At 31.2% G+C, this 24,348-nt stretch overlaps 1 protein-coding gene and 1 non-coding gene across 2 annotated transcripts; one reads left to right on the top strand and one right to left on the bottom strand.

Annotated features, from left to right (window-relative positions):
* Nucleotides 1-98: 98 nt before the first annotated feature.
* Nucleotides 99-1,968, bottom strand: LOC113392660 (uncharacterized). The gene is made up of 2 exons (XM_026629198.2): nt 1,769-1,968; nt 99-1,457 (listed from the first exon to the last, which is right to left on the bottom strand). Exons 1-2 carry the CDS (start codon nt 1,787-1,789, stop codon nt 324-326), a joined length of 1,155 nt encoding a protein of 384 aa, XP_026484983.2. The 5' UTR covers nt 1,790-1,968; the 3' UTR covers nt 99-323.
* Nucleotides 1,969-22,689: 20,721 nt separating this feature from the next.
* On the top strand, nt 22,690-22,771 carry Trnas-gcu (transfer RNA serine (anticodon GCU)). Its single transcript has one exon. It is a non-coding gene; the product is annotated as a tRNA-Ser (tRNA).
* The last annotated feature ends 1,577 nt before the right edge of the window (nt 22,772-24,348 follow it).

Genomic DNA, 24,348 nt, shown 5'->3' with positions numbered 1-24,348 from the left:
TTGTTAATGTATTAATTAGACGATACAAATATTTTAAAAGCAATTCTAAATATTTCAAAAAAAAAATGTTACTTACTTAATATTAATCATGTTTGCTTTTGTTCATATTCTATGCTACATTTGCATCAAAAATGCTTCGTTCGAGTGATTGAATTGAAACTTTTGTTAATCTTTACGCGAGTGCCAGCAACTGCTGCAACTGTGTCCGCCGTAATACCATTGACTAACGTAGAATCGAATCAGACTATTATTATTTACAGAAAAATAATATAATATTAGCTAGTATTTAAGTATAAATTGCATACTACATAAAATCGGTGGGCTTATAAGCATGGGCCTCGTAGCCGTACGGCAATGTCCGGCTGATCTGAGAAAAGTCCATCAATTCCAGCTTCAATAAACTTTCGCAGTTCACCCATTAAGTCACCGGAAGCAGATTTTGCTGGATTGTCACTTTGAAATTCCTTAGGCAAGTAAGTGTTTTCAGCACGGAATGTATAAGGGTGCACTTTTAGACCGACTGCATGAGCATCTTCGACAAAGCTGGTAGGCTCGCCGAGAGTATTATCCTCGTTACGGGGAATTATGAAGCTCTTGTCTGGTCCAACTGCTGCAGCATATTTTGCAACTTCAGCTAATCCTTCCGGAGTAGACATATTGCCATACGTAAGGCTGGTATTAAGCAAAGCTTGATCTGCTGGTTGGAGGGATTTGTCACTTTCGAATAACTGCAGTAATCTAAGATTAGTTAGTTTCTTTAATTCTTTCAAATTATTCACTTCAAATGATTGAATGTAAACCGGAGAGTTGGAATCTAAATAACCATTTGCATGGAATGTATTGACGACAAGCTCTTCCATTGGCAAACCTATATTACTGAAGTGACTACTATGTTTTATTTCAGGATAAATACCAATTGTTCGTCGTTGACTTCTTTGCATACCTTTTACAAGATCAATAATTTCTTGGAAGGTAGCGATTTGAAAAGCGCCGTCCATTCGTGCATTGCCTGGTCTTATATCCGGTATACGTTCAACGGCTCTCAAAGTTTTAATTTCAGCTAAGGTAAAGTCCTCCGTGAACCAACCACTAATTTCGGTTCCATCAACTGTCTGAGTCCGGTGACGATTGGCAAATTCTGGATGACTAGCAACATCTGTAGTTAATCCTAGTACATTGTCATGTCTTGATATTAGATGTCCGTCTTTTGTCATTACAAGATCAGGTTCAACGTAGTCAGCTCCCATCGTTATAGCGAGGGCATATGACCCAAGCGTATGTTCTGGTACATAACCACTTGCGCCTCGATGTGCAATAATAACCGGTGAACAAGAATCAGGTCCATTGTTGATAGATTTGTTTGGAACCGACGTAATGGGAGTTGCAAATGCTACCGTTAAGCCTCCAATCACAAGAAGCACAACTACTCCAGTTAGACTTAACGCTTTTCCTTTAGTCTGAAAAAGTAAATTGTTTTATATTAGATTTTTTTTACATAACAATTGATTACAGTAGTTTTTTTATGTTTATATAATCAATATAATTTACATAAAATGCATAAAAATGATAAAATATTTTTGTAATCACGCTTATGACCTCGAATTTGTTGCAGTAAGTGTACAAGGTTACATTATTTACTAAACAAATAATTTGTCAGATAGACATTAATTACTAAATAAATCAACAAAATCACATTGACATAATAAATAGAGAGCTAAAATATGTTCTTATATTTATTTAAAACGTTTTTTAAAATACAATAACTTACCATTTTCCATTCAAATAACATGCAACTCGTAAAGAAAAACAAAGATTCACGAAGTATTATCTGTCGAGTACCTCCTTAAAATATTTACAGGCGAGTAATAAATTGTTTAGTTCTTATTTCTGCGCTATAACTTTTATTATTTTTTATTTTAAATAAAACCACACATCTGCTATTTGCCGTCACATGAGATAAAATGAGTTGAGATTGGTAATATAATAAGTGAAGTGTCGATGAAACTATTACATTGCGATTAAATTATTTTCCTGTTCGTCATTTAATACTTTGTATATTAGCGTAGCAAAACAAATGTATTTTTATATTGATTCTGTTGTGGGAACGATATGACTTTTAGAAAAGATACTTCTGTTCTTTGTAAGGATTTAATCTTGTATGTTTCTTGTTAAGTAGTTCACAGACGAGGTCAATATTATATTCGATAATCACGTAACTTAATTTTTAATAGGTTTATATTTTATTTCTTTCACTAAGTTGAATGACTTCATTGAGACTATTCGTGTCAGATTTACGTATTTTGTAAGTAGTTACGAAATGATAACGCGTAACGAATTGTGAAATCATTAATATTCATATGTTGTGTAGTGTTCGACTTCGTCGGTTTGGGCATACTTTATATGGTATGCCATATGTATCCTATGTTGTTACGATTACAAGTGTTTTATTTTTTATAAAGGCAATCGAGCAATTGTCACGTGTTGTAAAATCGTCTTCGGTGACAAACCAAGTCTTCCATCTCCACTACCGTTACCAACCAACCACTTCCCATATCGCAATTGCGCCAATAACGGAAATTATATTATGAATTTAAAGTGATATACCAATTATACCGGTAATTTGATTGGTTCACCATTTTCATTGTCCTTAGAATATCTGAAAAGTTGGTGGTAGGGTTGAGCAAGCTCATTTGGGTACGTACCACCCTCTCATTGGATATTCTGCTGCTAAAAAGCAACTAACTCTGGTACAAGGGATATAATATCTTAGCTCCCAAGGTTGATGGCGCATAGGCGTTTAAGGAATGGTTAGTATTTCTAACGGCCCCAATGTCTATACGCGGTGACCACATAACATTAGGGGCCTCGGTTGCCTGTCCGTCAACTTATCATATTAAAGAAAACCTAACACCAACATCAGATGAGTATCATAAGTGTCCTCTGCCAAATGTCAAGTGTCAAACCTAATTCGATCTGCAGAAAATAATGTTATTGTCATGATTTATTAAAATAATTTATACTGTTTCGAAATATTCGTTTACTATATGAGTAAGTAATAATGTAGTAAATGAATTAAGCGATTATTAAAAATAGTCTTCTCATCTCATTTGAAACATTTATTCCAGATTTAGTGAGACGCGATCGTTATTCGTTCCGCATTTATGATATATTTGTGAGTTCTAGATTATAATTAAAAAAAAAACTGAAAAAATGCATGCAGTTTTTAATATAGTGAATTCTTTTTTTGATTGTACATTATTGTTATGTTTAAGATAAGGCAGATAGGTACTTAAGATATCGAATATGACATTCCGTTTGGAGTTAGATAAGACTAAGAAAGAATCAAGAACGTGACGCCATGAGATTACTTATTAATTCTGGTGTATATCTGATTAATAAAAAAAGCATGAGATATGCTTGTGTTGCAACACCAGTATGTACCAAAAGTGCGAAATGTCAGCTCAATTGGTTAGGTTAGAAATTTGAAATCAGTTACAATATCTCTGACGAATGAACAGGTAATTAACTTAATTAAATAATAAGCAGTTCTATTTCACAACATAATTGACATTTATATTAAATTCTTTTCGAATGTGTGTGAGTAACAAACAGACACACAAACCAACTTATAACATTAGTGAGGCGTCTTGGGATTGATGCGTGACCGACTTGTGATTATCACTATGTGCGCACGCGGATTTACCCAAAGGTGGTTTACGTGATTTATTTCGTTCATTGATTCTTCTACGTGAATTTTATACATGTTTATCATTTCATTTATACTCATAGCACGTTCATGTGGAAGGCTTAAAATATTGTAAAATATTGTAGTACTTTTTGTCTATTATTGTTATAAATAATAACATATTTAAAAGCAAATTCCCCATTTGAAGGTAAGTGGTGATCTCCGCTGTCGAACTCGGCCCTGAAGATTTATATAAATTTATATCTATTCTCACGACTGATGAAATTTTAGATATTATGTCCCGTGTCTATAAATAAACCATGTAACACAATCACAAATTTCATATATCTTGTATATTAATAGCGTCAGCCGATATTTGTCCCAGTGATTATGGGACGATATCTGCATATAAAAAATCGGTTATGGTCTCATTTTGAAGAGCTCCAGCCGTAGATATACAGAAAAATAAAAAGCGTTCTTGATTGCAATTAACTAAATTGTTGCCTGACGCCAATATTAAAAACGCTTATTCTAATATGATGATTTTATTACACTAACCTCGGGAACTGAGATGCTATGTCCGTTGTGTCTGTAATTACTGGTTGCTTGTCAGTCGCCACGATACGAGCTGTTGAGTACTAAGTACTCTATCATATTAATATATATAGACCGAAAAAATTCCTTAGGCTGCTATAACAAAACTAACAAATTAAGATGGTGTGACTAATTTCTAATTTGAAGGAAAATTACACAATCCACATATTAGGTATTACTATGTTTATCAAAGTCAAGTCAATTTATTAAGGTTAAATTTATTATTAGTGCCGTTGTGAATACATAGTTGCATGGCTTATAAATTTTTTTTTATATTTGAACTCTTTTAATGAACTTCTTATCTCTGTTATGAAATAGTTTTTATCTTTAACAAAATGACGATATTTTAAATGTAACTAGTATAAACGTTACTGCAGTGTAAATATGTTTATTAAAAACGTATAGATCCCCCGAGGCAGACAAAACAACCCCGTTTGTTGACACACAGATTTGATAAACTAGGGCTGCCGCCTAAAAAAATGTCGCTTTTATATAAACTAAATAAAAAATGAAATATAAATAATCCAAAAAATCTTTGCGGTTATAAATTACAAATGCAATTTGGTAGTACATATTGTCTTTGACTTACACTATTGTCTGACTATTTGACTGGACTAAATTATTTACAATGTTTTTCAACTCCATTAGTAAGAAAGAGAAAACCCTAGTCTTATCAAAATGGTGTACAATGGAATCATATTAAATCAGTTCTATTTAACATAATCTTACTCACATGCCATTGCTGTTATGATAAAAATACTTAACAATAAATAAAAGTAAGTACACAGAAGTATAAAATGTGATCATTGTTTTATTTAAGTATATATATCTTGTGTTTGTTTATTTATCTGTACGAACATGGAAGAAAAAAGACTGATTTGTTTTTTGTTATGTTGGTACAGTACATTCATTTTTTTTATTGCTTATAACATTTTTTAATTAAGGATGTAATTGTTATAGCTCGATACCTTAATATTCTAATGATTAACAAACGCAGATTAGATTTGAATCTAATCTTTTCGGCTTTTATCGAACCTACCACCACCATTAACAGCATTACCAACATTTACCAACAAGTATACAATTATTGGGTACAATATTTCTGATATATATCTGTAAAATAAAAAATAAATATGTATAAAAGTTAAAGTACAGTTGAATGCCCTATTCGAGGGAGTTTAAAAGATCCCTCGGCGCCGGATCCCTTGCAAAATTCGTTTGTTTTTTCCACCTACCCTTCACTACGTGGCATCATCTAATCCCAGCAGATCGAATTAATAAAGTTTGTCGTTAATCATTATCGTAAGCTGCGAATACGGAATTAGACATTGATTACAGCAAGGGTGAATGGTTAAGTCGAGTTTATTAGCCAACAAGATTTACTGTTGAATAAAAAAGTTGATTATTTTTTGATTAAGAGGACTTAGGACCGTACAACAAAAACCAATAAACAGAACCCTATTATTAAAAAGACAATGCATCAGTATTAACTGAATTATAAAAACACACCATAATATTAAAGTTATCAATCTATTATCAAAACTTTAAAGATTGTTTATATAAAAAAAGGAAGCCAATATATTTTTATTTCATATGGGTGGTAGACTGATAAATATGCCCCCTGATGATGAGTCCTCATCTTACATCGCCAATGTGTCAGTAATCTTGAATATTTGATGTTAGGTATGTTGTGCTTATACCTATTTACGCTAGCTCACTTACTATAGAAACTGGAACACAATAATACTAAGTTGCTTGCTTCCTTGTTCGGCAGTATAATATGTTCGTTTCGAGCCGAGATGGCCCTTTGGTTCGAACGGTGGCATCTTAACCGATGATTGCGGGTTCAGCCCCAGCAAGCACCACTGAATTTTCATGTGCTTAATTTGTGTTTATAATTCATCTCGTGCTCGGCGGTGAAATAAAAATCGTTAGGAAACCTGCATGTGTTTAATTTCAAAGAAATTCTGCCACATATGTATCCACCAACCCGCATTGGTACAGCGTGGTGGAATAAGCTCTAAACTTCCTCAAAGGGAGAGGAGGCTCAACTGTTGTCGGTAGAATATGTGATTAGTGAGTGTTACCTGGGCTAGCTTGTACAAAGCCCTACCAGGAAGAATTAAATATGGATTGAATCATATAAAATAATTTATTAAGCTTGTGTGCTACTAACGATCTAGTGTACAAGATCGTTAGTGACAGAAACCATTATTGTTTTTTATTTAAATTGTTATAGAACATTAAAGTTAATTTGTTTTTGAAGCATATCTTGTTTTATAAAAGGAATTCTTTGTTAATAAGAATATGAAAGTTTCATATGAATCCGAATTGACTCTCTCGTGATAAGAAAAAATAAGTTAATGGAAACAATTAAAACAGAGAAGATCGGTAATCTTTTAATTTAATTTAATTTTTGGTGTACAACACCTCTTTATAATATTAGTATGATTTAAATAGTATTTTTTCTATACACTCACTCGAAAGTAATAACTGACATCGTACCACAGTCGTAAAATGTTGGATACCGATTTACACATTGATACACTATTTTGTTTAAGTGGACCATTTCAATGTTATATTTATGCCAACGTCAATTCTGACATTTCACGAGCATGTTCTGCTGTGACTTTCGATTTTGTAGTACCAGTACCAGAGTTTGTACAAAAACAGTACTATTTTTACTAATTTATTCAAAAAAATTAAAAAGTAGAATTTGAAATCATATTTATTAAAATTAAAATTTTGCATTTGCAATGCACTTTTAGTGGCCAAGTTGTAGGTACACAATCTATGTATAATATTTGTAAACAAATGCCATTTAAATAACTGGCAATAATTGTATTAGATCGCACACAATTAATTTACTTTGCTTTCCCACAGTTACAAGTGTTTGTGGCAAATCTAATTATATAGGGGACAAAAATTCGAACTAGTTGCTCCCAGAGGAATCTCTTCACGGGCTCCCTTTTGTAACAAGGTTATTTCATTTAGCTTTATACAATATAAAGTACTTTTGTTGTTTTTAAAGGGTTACCTATTACTGCCCATTAATTTATAATTTAATAAAGTTTAAACTTAAACTTTTCAGAAATAATGAATATATATAGATAATTATTGTAATTAGTCCACGATACATCACTAATAAATATATTTAAATATGTTGTGTAATGTATTTCTTCGCTTAATATTTCCTAATATGTTATGTTCTTACTTAATTTTTTTTTTAAAGTTAAAATTCTTTGGGTTTATATTATTTAAAAATCTTATTATGTTATTTGGATACAATTATTATTGTTGGACATTTATGATAATAACATTAATTTTGACTTTCATTACTTTATTTATAATATGTAAGTATTAGTACAGTCTATTTATCTCTTTGACTTACTCTGTAGGTAATATGACAAGAAATTGTGCTCCTTATAGTAAGTAGGAATAGAATATCATAATCTCAAATAATTATTAAAAGTACTTAATCATCAATCAGTCCTCTTTTATTTTCGCCTTTATGATAAATGAGAGTTAATTTAAGTTTTTTTTTTATTAACAAATATTTGAACAAAAATAATTTATTTGATTATGGCCAACGCGAAAAAATTGTACGCTTTGGGCTACAAATAAATTATTTGATACAGAAGTGATTCGGTTAAGTGGATAATAGCCGGGTTGGTCATCCAGGGAGGAGCAGCCCCGCCTACGAATATTAAGATCCTTTTATTTTTTTAAAAAAGGATCGCTTAAGTATTTGAGTAAACATTCCAATAAATAAAAGGTTATAAATCTCTTTAGATCAAAGTACTTAATTTGAAAAAAACTGTTCATAAATTTACGAGGTTTCGTAGTAACAGCTATTATTTTACAAAACTGAATTAGTGCTATAAAATATAATGTTATTTTTAGGTCTTTAGAATTAATCTTATAATTTTGGTAATACGTTTTTATATCGTATGTCGTTTCTAATAGTTTTCGTAGCTCTATATAATAATTTTTATAAAAATATATATCATATTGTATATATTTATATATCACCAATATACTTTAACACGGATTGACTGATTACCATGAAACCTAGTACCTATATATGTTTATTCTAGAAGTTTTTTTCTTATACTATTACTTTGTCTCACTAGCCGCTAGATGGCGCTACATCACATAAACTTGAGATAGTTTCATTAGCCATGACAATATATATGTATACATACATACACAAGCAGGATAACGTCTGCCAGGTTTTGCTAGTATTCCAGAAGGGAGAATTATTTAGAATTATAAGAATTTATTTAGAATCTTTTTGTAATTGACGAGTTATCAGATGAGCAAAGTAGGTACTTACCACTTTGTTTTTACAAGCCTTTGTGCAAGCCCGTCTGGGTAGGTACCACCCACTGGGTGTTATAAGATATTCAGTATTGTTTGTTCCGGTTTGAAGGGTGAGTGAGCCAGTGTAACTATAGGCACAAGGGACATAACATCTTAATTCCCAAGGTCGTCGGCGCATTGGCGATGTAAGGAATAGTTCATACTTCTTAAAGCGCCATTGCGGAGGAGCGGTGTTGGTATCATCAGGCTCATTTGCTAGTCCGGCTACCTATATCATTAAAAAATGTTTATAATTCATCGTGCTTGGCGAGATTAAAAGATATTACATCTAAGTCCATCAGTTGTACATATATACGTTGATTTTTTACTATACGTTAACAGACGCGGAATAATAATAATAATAAAGTCCTGAGAGGACTTCAGATAACGTAACCAATCAAAAAGAGTATTCAATTTCGAGGAGATAGTTTGCACAGGGGTAAGTCGATACGATTGGGCATTTGTGTTTGAACCTGGACCTAAAGGATCTGTAATAAGCAGTTAGGCTGACGATTCAGGTGTATTTATATAATGCAATTTTTTTTTTTGTCAGGACATTTTTTTTTTGGTATGTTATTGACAACTACCATGCCATCTGAATCGTTTAAAACGAATTTCTAAATTATTATTGAGCTTAGTTCGCTAATAAGACATTGAAATCTGTAGGTTAGAGGTTGTAACCTTAGAAAAAAATAACCCAGATAAAAAGTCGGTACATTAAATCAAATATTACAAATAAAATGTTTTATATATATAAAATCGACTTAGTGTCGTTATCGTATAAGAATCAAAATACATTGAAGCAACTTCGTCTAGCAATTTACTTTACTAGTTGTGCCTCTATAAATGTTATTAGAGCTCAATAGTTAAGCTATCGGTCAATCGCCGATGCCTACAATCGTAAAGATCGACACGAGCTACAACAATAACAATTATATTAACAAAAAACCGCTTTCTTATGAGAGAGCGTGTCGAAAGCACCAATAGACTAAATTAAAATTACTTATAATGTTAAAGGCGTGGATTATTAATTTATCCGACATTGTCCCGATAGAAAAACATTATGAATAGAATTGATGAAATTAAACTCAAAGTAGTGTGGTCATCGATAGAAGCCATTGAACCACGTTCTTAGTTTACAATTCGATATTTGAATTTATTTATAAACATGACAATTGTAATAACTGGTAATGCCAAGGATTTTTTAGATTAGATATATATAACCTTTTTGCATTCAAATATATTTATTGAAATTTTATTTTTATTGTGAGGACGAATAAGTAAGAAGTTGGATAAAAACTATCAAATTAATAGACCCCATCGCAAACTATCAATCAGTGAATTAAAAATTAATCGATGTTTCATTTTGTCGAACCTTCAAGGTATAAAATTTAAAGACTTCAAAATACTTCATTATACGTGACAATCGACTATCAATCATCCTAAAGCTCGCAAAACAATAATCACATTATCATTCTCCCATAATAACAAATGCATCCACGAAATGCATAAAGAATCCGCTTTGTAGTCTTTTTTTTTTGAAAATAAAGAAATTTTGAAAAATATCGTTCCAAAGCTGCGTCTCGCTCGAAATCGAACAATGTAAACTTATGACCAAACGTATTATTTATTGAAAGCAAGAAAAAAATGAATACGAACGGGCTTGACATATTGTTAAAGGTCCTTATAAAATTATTTGCTATCACGCCATCCGAAGCTTGTTACGAAGAAGCAATCTTCGAAACGAAACAAGACTGGCTCGTCGAATAACGTTTATAAAACGTCATGTCCGACCAATAAAACAATAAAATATATATACATGTATCCGAAACAGTCCGCCGGGTTAATTGATGGACTTCGGTCTTAGGGTAGGTAAGTAATTGTTGTCTTCTCATTTTAATAATCATATAGAGTCCATTTCATGAACGCTGTTAATAATGCATAGGATACATTTTTTAAATTCCCAAATGTCATCCAGCTTATTAACAATCGTCATTTTTTGTTTAGCTTTTATTTGTTTTTGAACGGAGCGTTTTGGTTTTGGCGCGGTCTTTTCGACCTTTCGTTTTTTGTCTCGCGTCATGCCATCTCCGAAGATGAAATATTGTTTACAGATAATTAGTTCTCTTTATTAAAGTATTTTCTATGAACATTTTTAATATTTAATACATATTCAAATGATTAAATAACGTTCTTTAATGATTATTAAAAGCCAGAAGTGTATTATGTAAACACTGGATATTATTATTACGTAAAAACTTATTTTAAGATGCTAATTAATAAAATTATAATTAAATCTGATAATATTTTTTGAACCGCTTTTTGATAATATACCTAAAAGTCCTAATTATATTTAGCATACTCAGTACGACCTTTATTTTCCAAAAATACAGTAAGTAAAAAATTAAATCATTAATTTTACGTTTCATGGTGCCCACCAATAAAAGCCATGTGCAAAAACATGCGACTAAATGAATAAAATTTAGATTCCACAGCACGTGATCGATAGACCCGTAGATGCGATCTATAGATCATATCGATTCGATAATGGAATGCGTGAGTAAGACAAAAATATAATTAATGATCGGCGTTCTAAATTCGAATCGGTCTGGTGCAGACAAGTTGGCGTCGTCGCAATAAACAAAAGGCAAAAATGTTTTGTTTCATTTTTGTTATATTTTTTATTTCTGCATGTAAAACGTTTGTAGTTTCGTACAATTAATCATTCGAAGTTGTATTGTTGCATCTGTTGCGCCGACTTGTAGATCGAGCAATCCATTGTCAGAGATGGATCTCTATACCATTGTTAAGTTCAAAAACTTCACCACCTGTTAATGGAAATAACGGTTTTGATTGAATTTAGAAGGAACAACAAAATAAATTACGATAAAATTGTTGTACTTTATTACTAAAACCTCTGAGATTTTTTATTGTATAGCAGATAAGATCATCTTAATAGTTATATTAAGAATCATAGTTCAAAAGATAGACAGCACTTGATGATAAAAAAAATATTGAATAATTTAAGTCATAATAATATATCCTACTAAACTATGAATACCTCTCAGTATATTATGTATAGTTTTATAAATTATTAAAAATACTTATTTTCTCTATTAGAAATTATTATGACTTAATACTACAAGCAATACATGAAAATTATATTTTTTACTTAAAGGCTTTAAAGTTAGTTTCTTGGTCAGACTTTTTACAATGTTATAAAATCTAATCAGAATTAAATTAACTTAGAAAAATAATTAAGACGCATAAAGGGTCTTCGTCTTTTTGATAAATGTATAAAGAAAAAATCATGTATTCAATAGCAAATAGCAGTAATATAACAACAATTGCGGTTGATTTACAGGTATTTATTGAAGAATTCCGTTATATGTCTACGAAACTCATCATCAGATCTTTACGACATTTAAATGAGACCTTATCGGAATAAACTCCAAGCAAACAAAAAAAAATTGGAAATCCAGTGACGGAGTTACGCCCGACCATATATTAAAAATACATACACATTCAAATTTAAACCTCCTCTATTATTGAAGTTTTTTTAAAAAAGTCCAAGTAGTCTTAGTTTTAAGCGGTAAACAATTTCTATATTAAAGGTCTTAAAAAATAGTTTTTACTGTATTTGTGAGCTGATAATATAATTTTTTAACGTTTATATTGAATTAGTTGTCATCCGCGGCTTTACTTACGTTTAGGGATTGGTCGTTATAATATAAAAAAAAAAAATAAGCTTCTCTGTCTTTCCTTGCAGTTCATCAAGCTTGCTTCATAGCAAATTTCATCAAATTCGGTTTAGTGGCTAGGCCCTGAAAGAGTAACAGACAGACAGAATTACTTTATAATACTTTAAAGGATATAATACTTTGACGACCTCCGTGGTCGAGTAGTGTGTACACCGGTCTTCATGGGTACGCCACTCCGAGGTCCCGGGTTCGATTCCTGGCCAAGTCGATGTAGAAAAAGTTAATTAGTTTTATATGTTGTCTTGGATCTGGGTGTTTGTGGTACCGTCGTTACTTCTGATTTTCCATAACACAAGTGCTTTAGCTACTTACATTGGGATCAGAGTAATGTATGTGATATTTTCCAATATTTATTTATTATTAAGAATAGATATGCTGGTTCTATGTTTTATGCCGTCAGTTCAGTATCAGTTAATATACTTCTATACGTATTGTACTTCTATATAAAACGAAAAAAAATAAGATGCAACATTTATGTCTAAAAAAAATTAAATTTTACCTGTAAGTCATCAATCTGAGTATTGATCGATCCAGACGATGTCCTGTCATGGGAGTCGTCCGTCAGACTCGTGGTAACTCGTTTCTTCGTGGGAAAATAAAGATCCGTGCATAAATTGTTGCATATTTATAAATGGACAGAACATATTTAGTGATTTCAACACAAACGTTATTAAAATTATATCTGATATTATTTTTTATTGTACATAGATTGAATTAGCAGCTCTTGAATGACACACTGCATAGGTGTCCCGTAGTTTGTCGAGAAGTCTGGGGGTCAATTCTACATATAAGGGTAATACGTTCCCGATTGTACTCCGATCCAACTTCAACTATTTGTTAAAAAAATAGCCTCAGATTAATCGTAACTGAGTACCAATACCGAAAGAGTCCATCTCCTTTCCACACGGGCATCTGTGCTCAGAGCACAGCGGTGTTAAAATAAATCCAGTAATTAAAAATAGCACGTACAATAATGCTAAATTGATTTGTCAATTATTTTTTTAATAATTGATTTTATTCATATACATGAACAGCGTTCCAACGGTGCAGCGATACATATTTTTCAATGATTAATATATATTTATAGTATCGTGGTAAATGGTACCTATAATATTATAAAATATGAAACGTTTTCCTAGAACACGATTCATTTATCTATTCCGAACCACTAAACTGTAACGTGGGTTAACATATAAAAAAAAACAAACGAATGTGCGACCACTTTTTTCACCTGACAACACCAAACCTTTGTTTTTTATGTAGCCGTTTTGAAAATTAAATTATAGGTTATAATTTTAATATGATAGGTGTATAATATATTTTATCTCTGAATGTTTGATACGAGATGTTATCTTCTATTATTTTTTATTTGAATCGAACATTTAGTAAACAACTTGGAATGTATATACCTTATTATATTATAGCGAAGACCGATGCCGATGGTCCAATTGTTAGAATACGAGACTCTTCGCCGAGAATTACGAGAAGATTGCAGATTCAAAATCGGACAAGCATTGAATTTTTATGCTTAATTTAAGCTTCATGTCGTCTACTTAAAACGAAAGTATGCACGAATAAAAACCCAGCAGTGGGACTGAAGATATGCAAAACTTTTCATTGTAATAGGTAATGCTTAACAATACGCTTAAAATTATATTTAAAGAATGTCATATCATTTTTTTGTTTTTTTAACACATCATTTATAAGGATATATTAAATAAATTAATGAATACATTTTTTGCAAGGATAGGCTACTAATTTTATATACCTACCACCTTCTTTGTCCTTAAAAACATCAACAATTAAATTAAAGCTAAGTCAATTTTCTTAATTTAAACAAAAAAAATGTATCTCTGACATCGACATATTTTAAAACAATAAAGATCGGATCTATAAAGTAATCCGCGTAGGCGATGGCGGTTTGTGCAATCAATGCTTTTTTAAGACAGTGTTTTTTATAAAAACTGCGGCTGCGACAAAAGATGATGGCTATTCGAGATAAAAGGGTCGTAAATAACACTAGGTTTTAGGGTTGTAAGGGGCACCCACTTTTTTATCATTAATATTTTTATAGTTAAAATGTTTAACTGGAATAAAATGTTTGATCTTGTGACTTTAATATTTTTGACTTTTTTATGGTGTAATTAAAAAAAAAACTTACATTAAGAAAGTTTCGTGTGACCATAATAGATACAGGTGTACATACCTATATAATATAATTATCTTTTTATAAATGCCTATATTTTATCATTGTAAAAAGTGTTTATCTTTATTTTTTTCATGTGCTTATATTGTATAACCATGAATGTGTAAAGAATGTAATTGAATGGTTTTGTATATTTATTTCAATAATTAGCCGGTTGGTATTTCCATATGAAACAATGCAGGAACTAGGTATATTGTCATTACACACTCTTTCATCAAATATTTAACACTTGAAGGAATGAAGGTTCTAGGAAACTAGAACAACGATCTGCGGCTTAGCTTACGGCCACTATAGGGGCAACATATGAAAAATAAAACAATTTAAATACTTATAAGAAGATTATATTTCCAAACGAAAAGTGCGAAATAATGACTAGATACTTTTGTTATTACTTAATTACTCTTAAAAAAATCATCTGCATTTTCTTTACTTTTGGGTACTAACTTATTTTTGCAACTCCGCACTGGGCACTGGCGCTCACAAATATAAACAAAAGTTAAAAATTATAACTTCTAAAGTGATAAAACTTCATACAAGATTTATTATGGTATGAATATTTTCTAAAATGCTGATTGATGCAGTTTAATTTTGTTTATAAGCTGAATCTAGCTGGACTAGAATAAAGCTAGACTCCAGTGTTATATTTCGAACTTCTAATAATTTCCATTCAATTCATCAATTATTCACTTCCTTTAAAGGTTGTATTTTTTAAATTAATATTTTTTTAAGACTTACTTACCTACGTTTGCTTATACGTAAACCTTCATGCTCATAGACCTACTGAGAAACTTCACCACGGTGGTAATCCTTGAGAGAGACTAGGTGGATGTGCAAACATAAGTGTGCTGTATATTTTATCCCTCACTAAATCCGAAGAGAAATCTGCCACAACCGAAAATAGTTCCAGTAGAGGAACAATGACTTTCGCGAGGCGCGAGGGCGCAAACACATCCAAATTCAGGCTGATATCGAGATTTTTTCGACAGGAAATCGCATTATTTTGCCCAAACGTTACTCATTCTTGCAAATCAGGATGCTGCTGTCTTCTGAACCAGCCACTACACCAACGAAGCAGCTTGTTTAATTAAATGCCAAAGAGCATATGAATTTGGAAACGAGAAAATGAGTTATTTATTTTACATATAATAGAAATAATTCGAAATATTTTTAAATATGAAAGGATTATAACATTTATTTACGTTTAAGCTTATATCAGAATAATCATAATAATAATAATTTAAACAGAACGATCTCAACGCTTTGATATTATTCTTTTATAATGAAAATAAAATTTGTTTGTGTTGTGATTGTTTTGTGCTCGTCGTTCATGCCGACGAAAGAAACGAATTATTAACCCTTGGAACTTATCGTGTATGTAAATCGGAACAAGCTACCATCATATCATATCTTATTTCATTAAATATTTTTTAAACTTATGTATCTGGTCATTGACAAACATACCTACTTCACGGTCATTTTGTTTCAAATGTTGAGAGAGTTCATAATCGTAATATGAGGTCATCGTATAAATATAAAATATTTAATAAGATGATGTGGAAATTTATTTATAATATTTATACTGTTATGTCTATTCAATCATACAGATTGACATTTTAAATTGATACCTACTGCCGAACAAGGATATATCCCGTATATAAGTATTATACGAGCATATATTTACTTATCATCTTAAACAACTTCAGAGCACAATAATCATAGTTTATATAATAGTCTTAATATATTGTGAGATCGAAATATTTTAGAAAAGAGTTGTATTTTATGAAACATTTAGATATTTTTTTTTTATAACATAAATAGATTAAAAAAGCTGTTCTATTGTTTTTATAATAGTTTGAATATCAACATCAGCCAGTTACAAAATACTAACACCCATATTCAGTCTTGCACTGTTAATTGTAAAATCACAGCTCCACAATGACTCGACGACAAAGACTTTCAATATTGTTACACAGTACAGAGATATACCGTTCTTACTTCGAACGCAAAAATTACACTATTTTTAAGCCTGCATTAATTGCACTGAAATTAAATATAGTATTTTGGTATTCACAAATAAATAACACATAGTTATTTTACGACTTAAACTCATCGTTCAAGGTACCGAATTCGTTATGATATGTAAGCGTAGCGTAAAACAAGATATTTTCTGCCCCGGGTAAGGCGGGCGTGCGTCGCTTGGCAACGCGCGGCGGGTGGGCGTGGCAATCGATACGACCCTCGCCTTCACCTCCTGACATCCCTTTTCCTTTCACTCTGCTTTCACTTGAAACATACTGTCGGCAGGTAATTGTGGAAATTGCGAATAGGTAAACAAATAAACGAAACATTGGATCCGAGTGGTATCAATGACCTCTGAAACGACAATCGTTAAAAAGGTAAAAAAAATATATTGTTTGCGTGTTAGAGTTACATTACTTGTAAGTTTTAATAGAAAGCGACTGCATATAATTATTAAATTTGAAACAGAGGGCTTTTTACTTCAATTTTTCATTCAACACGTTAACAGTCAGGTTTTTCCTTGTATGGTATTAATTGAAGTTATAGAAATTAAATTAAAAAAAAAAAGTTGTTTAAAGATTTTGACTCTTGATTTATTATTGTGCAAGATACATTTTTGCCATAGCAAAAAGATAACAATTTGACACGTTGTGTTATGCATTACCCACGATGAATCCAGACTCTACTTATAATAATAGGTATTTACTGAGAAAATCCACAAAAAGACCGAAAAGCTACATTATATTTTAATCTTGTTTTAATAAGTTTCTTAATTATTAATAAAAATAGGCTTGTTAATTAAATACCATATTACTACTAAATAATTTAATTATTATTGCTAAGAATGATTTACCTAATTGATATATATATATATATATATCTATATCTATAGTTTTTTTCCTTATTACTTATATAGAAAAAAGTAAAGTACTATACAATATCACAAATGTTCCAATGTTAGGGCCCCTTACCTTATTAGAAGGTGTATGGTGTAGTCTTGTAGCAGAATTTTATGAGATAAAGTTTTTCTCACGATGTTTTTCTTCAGCACTGATGCGAAATACATTACAAACACAAATAAAAATCATGAAACTCGATGGCCCTTGACTGGATTTAAGCCAAACCTTCGATTTAGATACAAGTTCAATTATGCTTTTGCATTACTAGCGAATTTCATAATTAATTTTGAACAACTTATTCGTTAAATTAGTAAATAGTAATTATAGTATAATGTGGCTTACATAGTAGTAAGTAAAATCGTGGGCCGAAAAAAATTTGACGTAGAGCTTTATGAAGAAATTTGATAATTCTTACTACTTAGGCAGTAGCTCGCTGCTATACCAGTGCCTCTTAAAGCACATACGGCTGCGCTGCGCTGCGCTTGATCTCTCCTCGGCAGTGTTGGTTTGCCGATACATGCCTCGCACAACCACTCTGTGGAACCAGCTTTCGCCGGCGGTTTTTCCGTACCGATACGACTTGGGAACCTTCAAGAAAAGAGCGTACTCTTTCCTGAAAGGCCGGCAACGCACCTGCAAGCCCCCCGGTGTTGCAGATGTCCATGGGCGGTGGTAGTCACTTTCCATCAGGTGAGCCTCTAATATAAAAAAAAAAAAAAACATGCTACGGCTTATGAGGGTGAGGATAAAGAAGTCCATTTATATATGACGACTTCGAGTCGAGTAGTGTGTGCACCGGTTTTCATGGGTACGCCACACTGAGGTCCCGGATTCGATTCCCGGCCGAGTCGATGTAGAAAAAGTTCACTAGTTTTCTATGTTTTCTTGGGTCTGGATGAATGTGGTACCGTCGTTACTTCTGATTTTCCCTAGCACAAGTGCTTTAGCTACTTACATGGGATCAGAGTTTCATGGGCCAATATTATTATTTATATATGCAATTATTATAAAAGGAGCGAGAATTTTAGAGAGAAAAGGACAACTTAGACCAACTGTTCCTATTCCGAGTGACTCGCTTACAGAAATGAAAGTAATGTAATGTAACACATATATACTACCCACGTATAATACGAAAACATATTTTTAAAGTTTTGGCTATGAAAGAGTTTCGCTCTACGTCTTTTACACTTTTCAGTGTCACTGATCATCCGTATCATGTATAAAGTATCTTATATTTTTAATTTTCCCTTTGTATTAAACAAAATAATTTAGTAAACTATTTTGTTTAATAGTAAATTTAGTAAATTTAGTAAATAAAAAAATAACGAATTAAATAATCTTACTATTTATTACGAACATGTTAAAGTGTGTTCGCTTCGAAGTGTGTCATTTAATCAAAGCTCTAAATTTGGGATAAAGGATATAAAGACAACACCACACACAGTGCCGTGCAATTCTAAAACAGAAAAAAAAATCATCATACATAGTGATAATTGGAATTGGAACTCTACAATTAAATTTTGATTATTGCAATTTGTGATCAATTCGTTCTTAAACTTTGCTGTCAAAAAGAAATTGCGTTTCCTCATTTTTGCGGGGTGTCAACGGCAGTACTGATACAGTAGCTACGATTAGTGTACAAAGGTCGCTGTCGAGTGCAGCGAGGGCTGGGGGCGCGATTATAAGCTGTCACTAGCAGGATATACCTGCGACTAATTCAGACGTTTCCCTCGTGTCCCTCATGTGGAAGATATGGATTTCATAATCGTTTATTCATTTATGTTTGTGGATATTTTAGCAGTTATATTGAAAAACCATGTTTTTTAAACCACTCTCGCTAACGACCATTACAAATTAATAATATTTTAAATTATAATTTAATATGTTATTTGAGTAAAATAAAAAAAAATGTTTAAATAAATGTTGACAGAGGTACATTTAAGTCAAAGAAAGTTAGATTTATTATTAAGGGCACAGTTCTAATTTTTTGTCTATGCTCGAAATGTTCTAGATGAAAAAAAGTATCCTTCACGGACAAGTATTAATTACCTGTTGTTTGGTTCGATCATTATGTAAACAAACACTATCGAGTTTGTTTATTTAGTATGGATGGGCCGTACCGTCTCGTCTTCTAATTAAAACTAATCGCCTTATTCGGGCCCATAATAGTCCTTCCCGATTTTCGACCCCGAGTGACGCTCCATCCATCCCGAAAATATATGGACCATAAAACCGCAATTACATTTTATAAACACTGCATTTATAACTACTTTATGATTGTATTATTTATTTTATGTAATATATTATGTTGTTGGAGACTTTGATTTTTTTTCTAAACCGTATAATGCTTTCAAATATTTAAAATTTCTGGCAGAGTACACTCCATTAATTTATAGTATTGGGACCCGTCGAAAAAAGATGGAGAAGGCTTCTTTTTATTCGTAATAATAGTTTTATTAAGTAGTATTTGAGCAATACAACAATTGATTTATTTTTGTTTTTCTTTTAACGTAAAGTAATATTAACATTCAAATCACAATGATTTAAAATTTTTGCTGATTGTAGTATTCCCATTCAAAGCAAGCATATTGTATTGCAACGTTGACACTAAATATGTTCTGCATCCCTGCAACATACATAAAATTATTTTCACAGCTATATAAATATTGACTTGGAATAAAAGGAACATTTAATTTATTAATGTAACGTTTTAAACATATTTATTAACAACATATGTTTTATATTTAACTTATGGCCAGAACAAATAAAGTCCGTTTCCATGGCAGGCATCATCAGGCCCGAAGGGACGCAGACTCGCCCGTCGCCGCGGAGCGCGAGCGGGACGCGCGTACTAAATTTGAATATTTTAATCCTTAATTTAAATTTTTGACATTTTTATTTTATGTTGGTATTCGTGTAGTTTCATTTTTGATGTTATTTGTCATATTCAAGCGGCGGTGCAAGGCGTCACTGGCGCCTCGCTGCATTTGTTTATGCTAAGTGAACTGTCACACTTATACCTTGAATTATATTAGATTCATTAAAAATATAGTATTCTTCATGTCGTAAAAATTATATTCAAACTGTAGTTTTTATTTAAAAATTAATTTACATTTTTAATAGCTTATTTTATAAACTGTACCAATTTTAACGTAAGTTTTTTTTTTACATGTATTTTTTCTTATTATTGGTTAAAGGATTTTCACGTAGAGCCAGGGGCGCAGGTTGTGGTAAGTCTTGAAAAACATACAGATTAAATACAAGATAATATCTATCTCATCAGATTGTTATTCAAGGAGTCATAAAATTTTATTAAGATAGGCTTTAAGATTAGATAACATTAATAAAGATTAATTATACGTACTAACCTATAATATTATAATAATTATTATATTTAATCACTAAGACGTTCTGTAATATGCATTGGTTACAACCGTAATTTTGAGTTGAAATTTAAAAAGTAAAATGGTTATTTTTACAAAAAAAAAAACAAGATCAGATATTGATATATATTTATGATTGATCGGTGTTAAGGAATTTGTAATTATATTTTTATCTTTAAATCAAATATGTTTTCATATTGATAAACACGTAAACAACACGGGTGTGTGATTTGTATCGATTTGAATTATTATCGTAATTACTTACTGAGTATTTAATATTATAATGTAAAACATTCAATAGGTACGCAAATTGAGCCACTAATTTTCTTTTTTAAATATTTGTTATATTTAATGTCGAGATGTAAATTAATAGCGTAATGGTAAAGGAGGTGTTTATTAATTCAGCCTTGAAATGAAAAAAGGAAATTTTATAGTTTTCATATAGAGATGTTTATATTAAAAATTTAAAAAGAAAACCGACATCAAATATTAGCCAGTATGTATTTTATATAAAATTGTGCTTATGACTAATTAAAGTTAAGTTTTGTTTATTTATTTTGGGAAAAAAAATTCACTTACTATATTTGGAAGACAACATCTTTTTTTTAGAAAGTTTTTAGCTTAAAGCTTAGCGTAGTCTTTTTTTTAAATTTATGTACTTAATCTGCGGTTTTATAGTAAAGATTTGGTATAACTTGTATTGTATTGAAGTATTTCAGTATATATTCGTATTTTAAATATATATACTGTAATGGCATGTAACGCTGTTCTTATACTTATTTGATAAATGTGTTAGCGCATCGGTCATCCGATTGAGTTGAAACGTTGAGGTTCAAATGTTGCTATTAGGTTTTTGACATAGTGCCGTCAACGCCATATTCCATAGGTAGTGTATTATTTGTTTCCTACAATCATTAGTTTTTTACGCGATTGCCAATCTTTTAACGTACGCGCGTAATAATCCACATTGTTAAGTTAAAACGCTAGCCTAGCCTAAAAAACACTTCAACAGGTTGTTCTTTTAATACAAATGTAACGCGTTTGTTTACGGGAACATACACGATAACCATGACCTTCGTCTAATCGACCCGTTTGCCGTGTCATTACTCCCAGCACACTAAGACAAATAAATAAAGCCATATACGTTTTTGTGATTCGGCAAACGTTACGCGTCTTAAACAAACATACACTTTAATTGTAACATTTTTTATAATCAGTACGTTGGACGTTTCGTTGGTTCCACCTCAACAGGACAAATAAATAAGGTTCTATATGTAGGTATGTATGAGGTTCGACTAACCGCGTTTGCGTTTCGATATATTTTTGAACTACAGTTAATACGTTGGCAAGTCCTAGCCTATTTAAAATTAATGGCCGTTAATACTGTAACTGAAGAACTGATACCATGACTAATCTTGCATATTTAAAAAAAAAAATGTAGTTTTTTTTTAATGTATTGTAGAGCAATCGGCCAAAATAATTGATCAGTTTTATTCAATATCCTGACATTGACTTGAACTAAGAATACGAACACACACGAGCTTACGCGTCATAATTAAAAAAAAAACAATTATTGAACGTCACCGATTTTTTTTTTCAAATATTCTGAATTAGGCTATATAACTTTATATATAACGATATAATAATTAAGAAACAAGAAATAATAGTGTTAAGTTTATTTGAATGTGCAAAAGAGAAAGTGATGTATAACAAAATACATTTAATGAAGTTGAAGATGATCTTAAATAATGTTATTTTGTATTTTGACTCGTCCCGATATGACGAGGTGGCCGAGTGGTTAAGGCGTTGGACTGCTAATCCAATGTGCTCTGCACGCGTGGGTTCGAATCCCATCCTCGTCGATTATTTTTAATAAGAGTTTTTATTTTCAAAAATACATTATATATTATATTTTTGCAGCTTGTTTTTTATAATTATATTATATAATATATTTACATAAAATATGAAATTTTCAAATTTAATTTTATTCAATAGTATATTCGTTTGGCAGTAAATCATTGCCCGATCATTAAATCATTTTCCATTCTATTAGAACTCGGTTAAACCAGTGTTTACATTGAGGGGTTCCTCCCCCAGTACCTAAAGGGATCGAAGGCGTAAACAGTATTTACGCAAACAGTTGCGTAAAATACAATGTAAAGGAACCAGTTGAGAAAATAACATACTTACTTACGTATAGTTTTTTTTTTGTTCAAATAATAATTATTTTTTACACAAATTATTTTAGTGTATTTTGTTAATTACACAGATAATAATTTATTCGTTTTATTGTTAGTATCGCATTTTCATTTTGAAATTTAAATTTGGAATGTATGTATGCTACAAACGTTCTTTTGCTTGATTCTTGATGCAAATAATAATTATTAGACTTTGTGCTTTGTAATTGAAAAAATGTTTTTCTCGATTCGTCAATTATTTTTATTATTATATTTATATTATAAGATATAACGTTCTATAGATTAACCCAATGGAGATCAAATTATGAAACAAATTCTGTACTTTTTTTAAATTGTTTTTTTTTTTGGATTAAAACATAAAAAACCATCAAATAATATAGTACAATACAGTATAAAACAAAGTCGCTTACCGTTATCTGTCCCTGTGTATGCTTAGATCTTTAAAATTACACAACGGATTTTGATGCATTTTTTTTAATAGATAGATTGATTCAAGAGAAAGATTTTTATATATAATACCTGCACAGTATAGAAGAGAAACATTGATAATTTTAGAGGTTTCTAAAGTGATGTCGTAAATAAACACATATTTTGCGCTTACATTGCAAACGCTGGCTGAACCCTACGAGATAGATCAAAATAATGTTCTACAGTATTGTACACCTTATAAAGGTCTTCAAAAAAGTCCGTAATAGTATATGTTTATCTCTTCGCTCGCTATTTAATTTCGGATCGCTATTATTATATAATATTTAACTTTAAAAAATAGCAATAAATATAATAATTTTTTAATCGGTTGAGTGAGCATTATGAGTTGTGTACTTTTGGCTTTTTGACTTTTTATATGTTTACTTTGTATTAACAGTGTACACACGCACACAGATGCATATCAGTTATCACACACATTTATATTATATTGATCTTGAATACATATGATGATATTGAGTATTGATTGAGAGATGACCCTTAACTAGTCCGACTTCGAAATATCCGCAATATGGTTGGTTGGTTGTATGGTAATTGTTTTAATTATATTTGATTCAGACATTGAGACAATAGGTGCTAGCCATAGCGGCATTACCCTGCCTGTTTTTTATATACATGTTGCAATTGCCATGGTGATGTTCTACAGCGCCATCTATTGGGGGGTTGGGATAAAGTGAACATTATAGAGACCATCGCCATGAAAATAATACAATGTTTTTAAAACCTAATATCATCGTAATCGGTTAAACAGTGAC

The sequence above is a fragment of the Vanessa tameamea genome, chromosome 5, assembly GCF_037043105.1.
Source record: "Vanessa tameamea isolate UH-Manoa-2023 chromosome 5, ilVanTame1 primary haplotype, whole genome shotgun sequence".
NCBI classification, from domain to species: domain Eukaryota; kingdom Metazoa; phylum Arthropoda; class Insecta; order Lepidoptera; family Nymphalidae; genus Vanessa; species Vanessa tameamea.
This window is presented reverse-complemented; position numbering and strand designations above follow the sequence as displayed.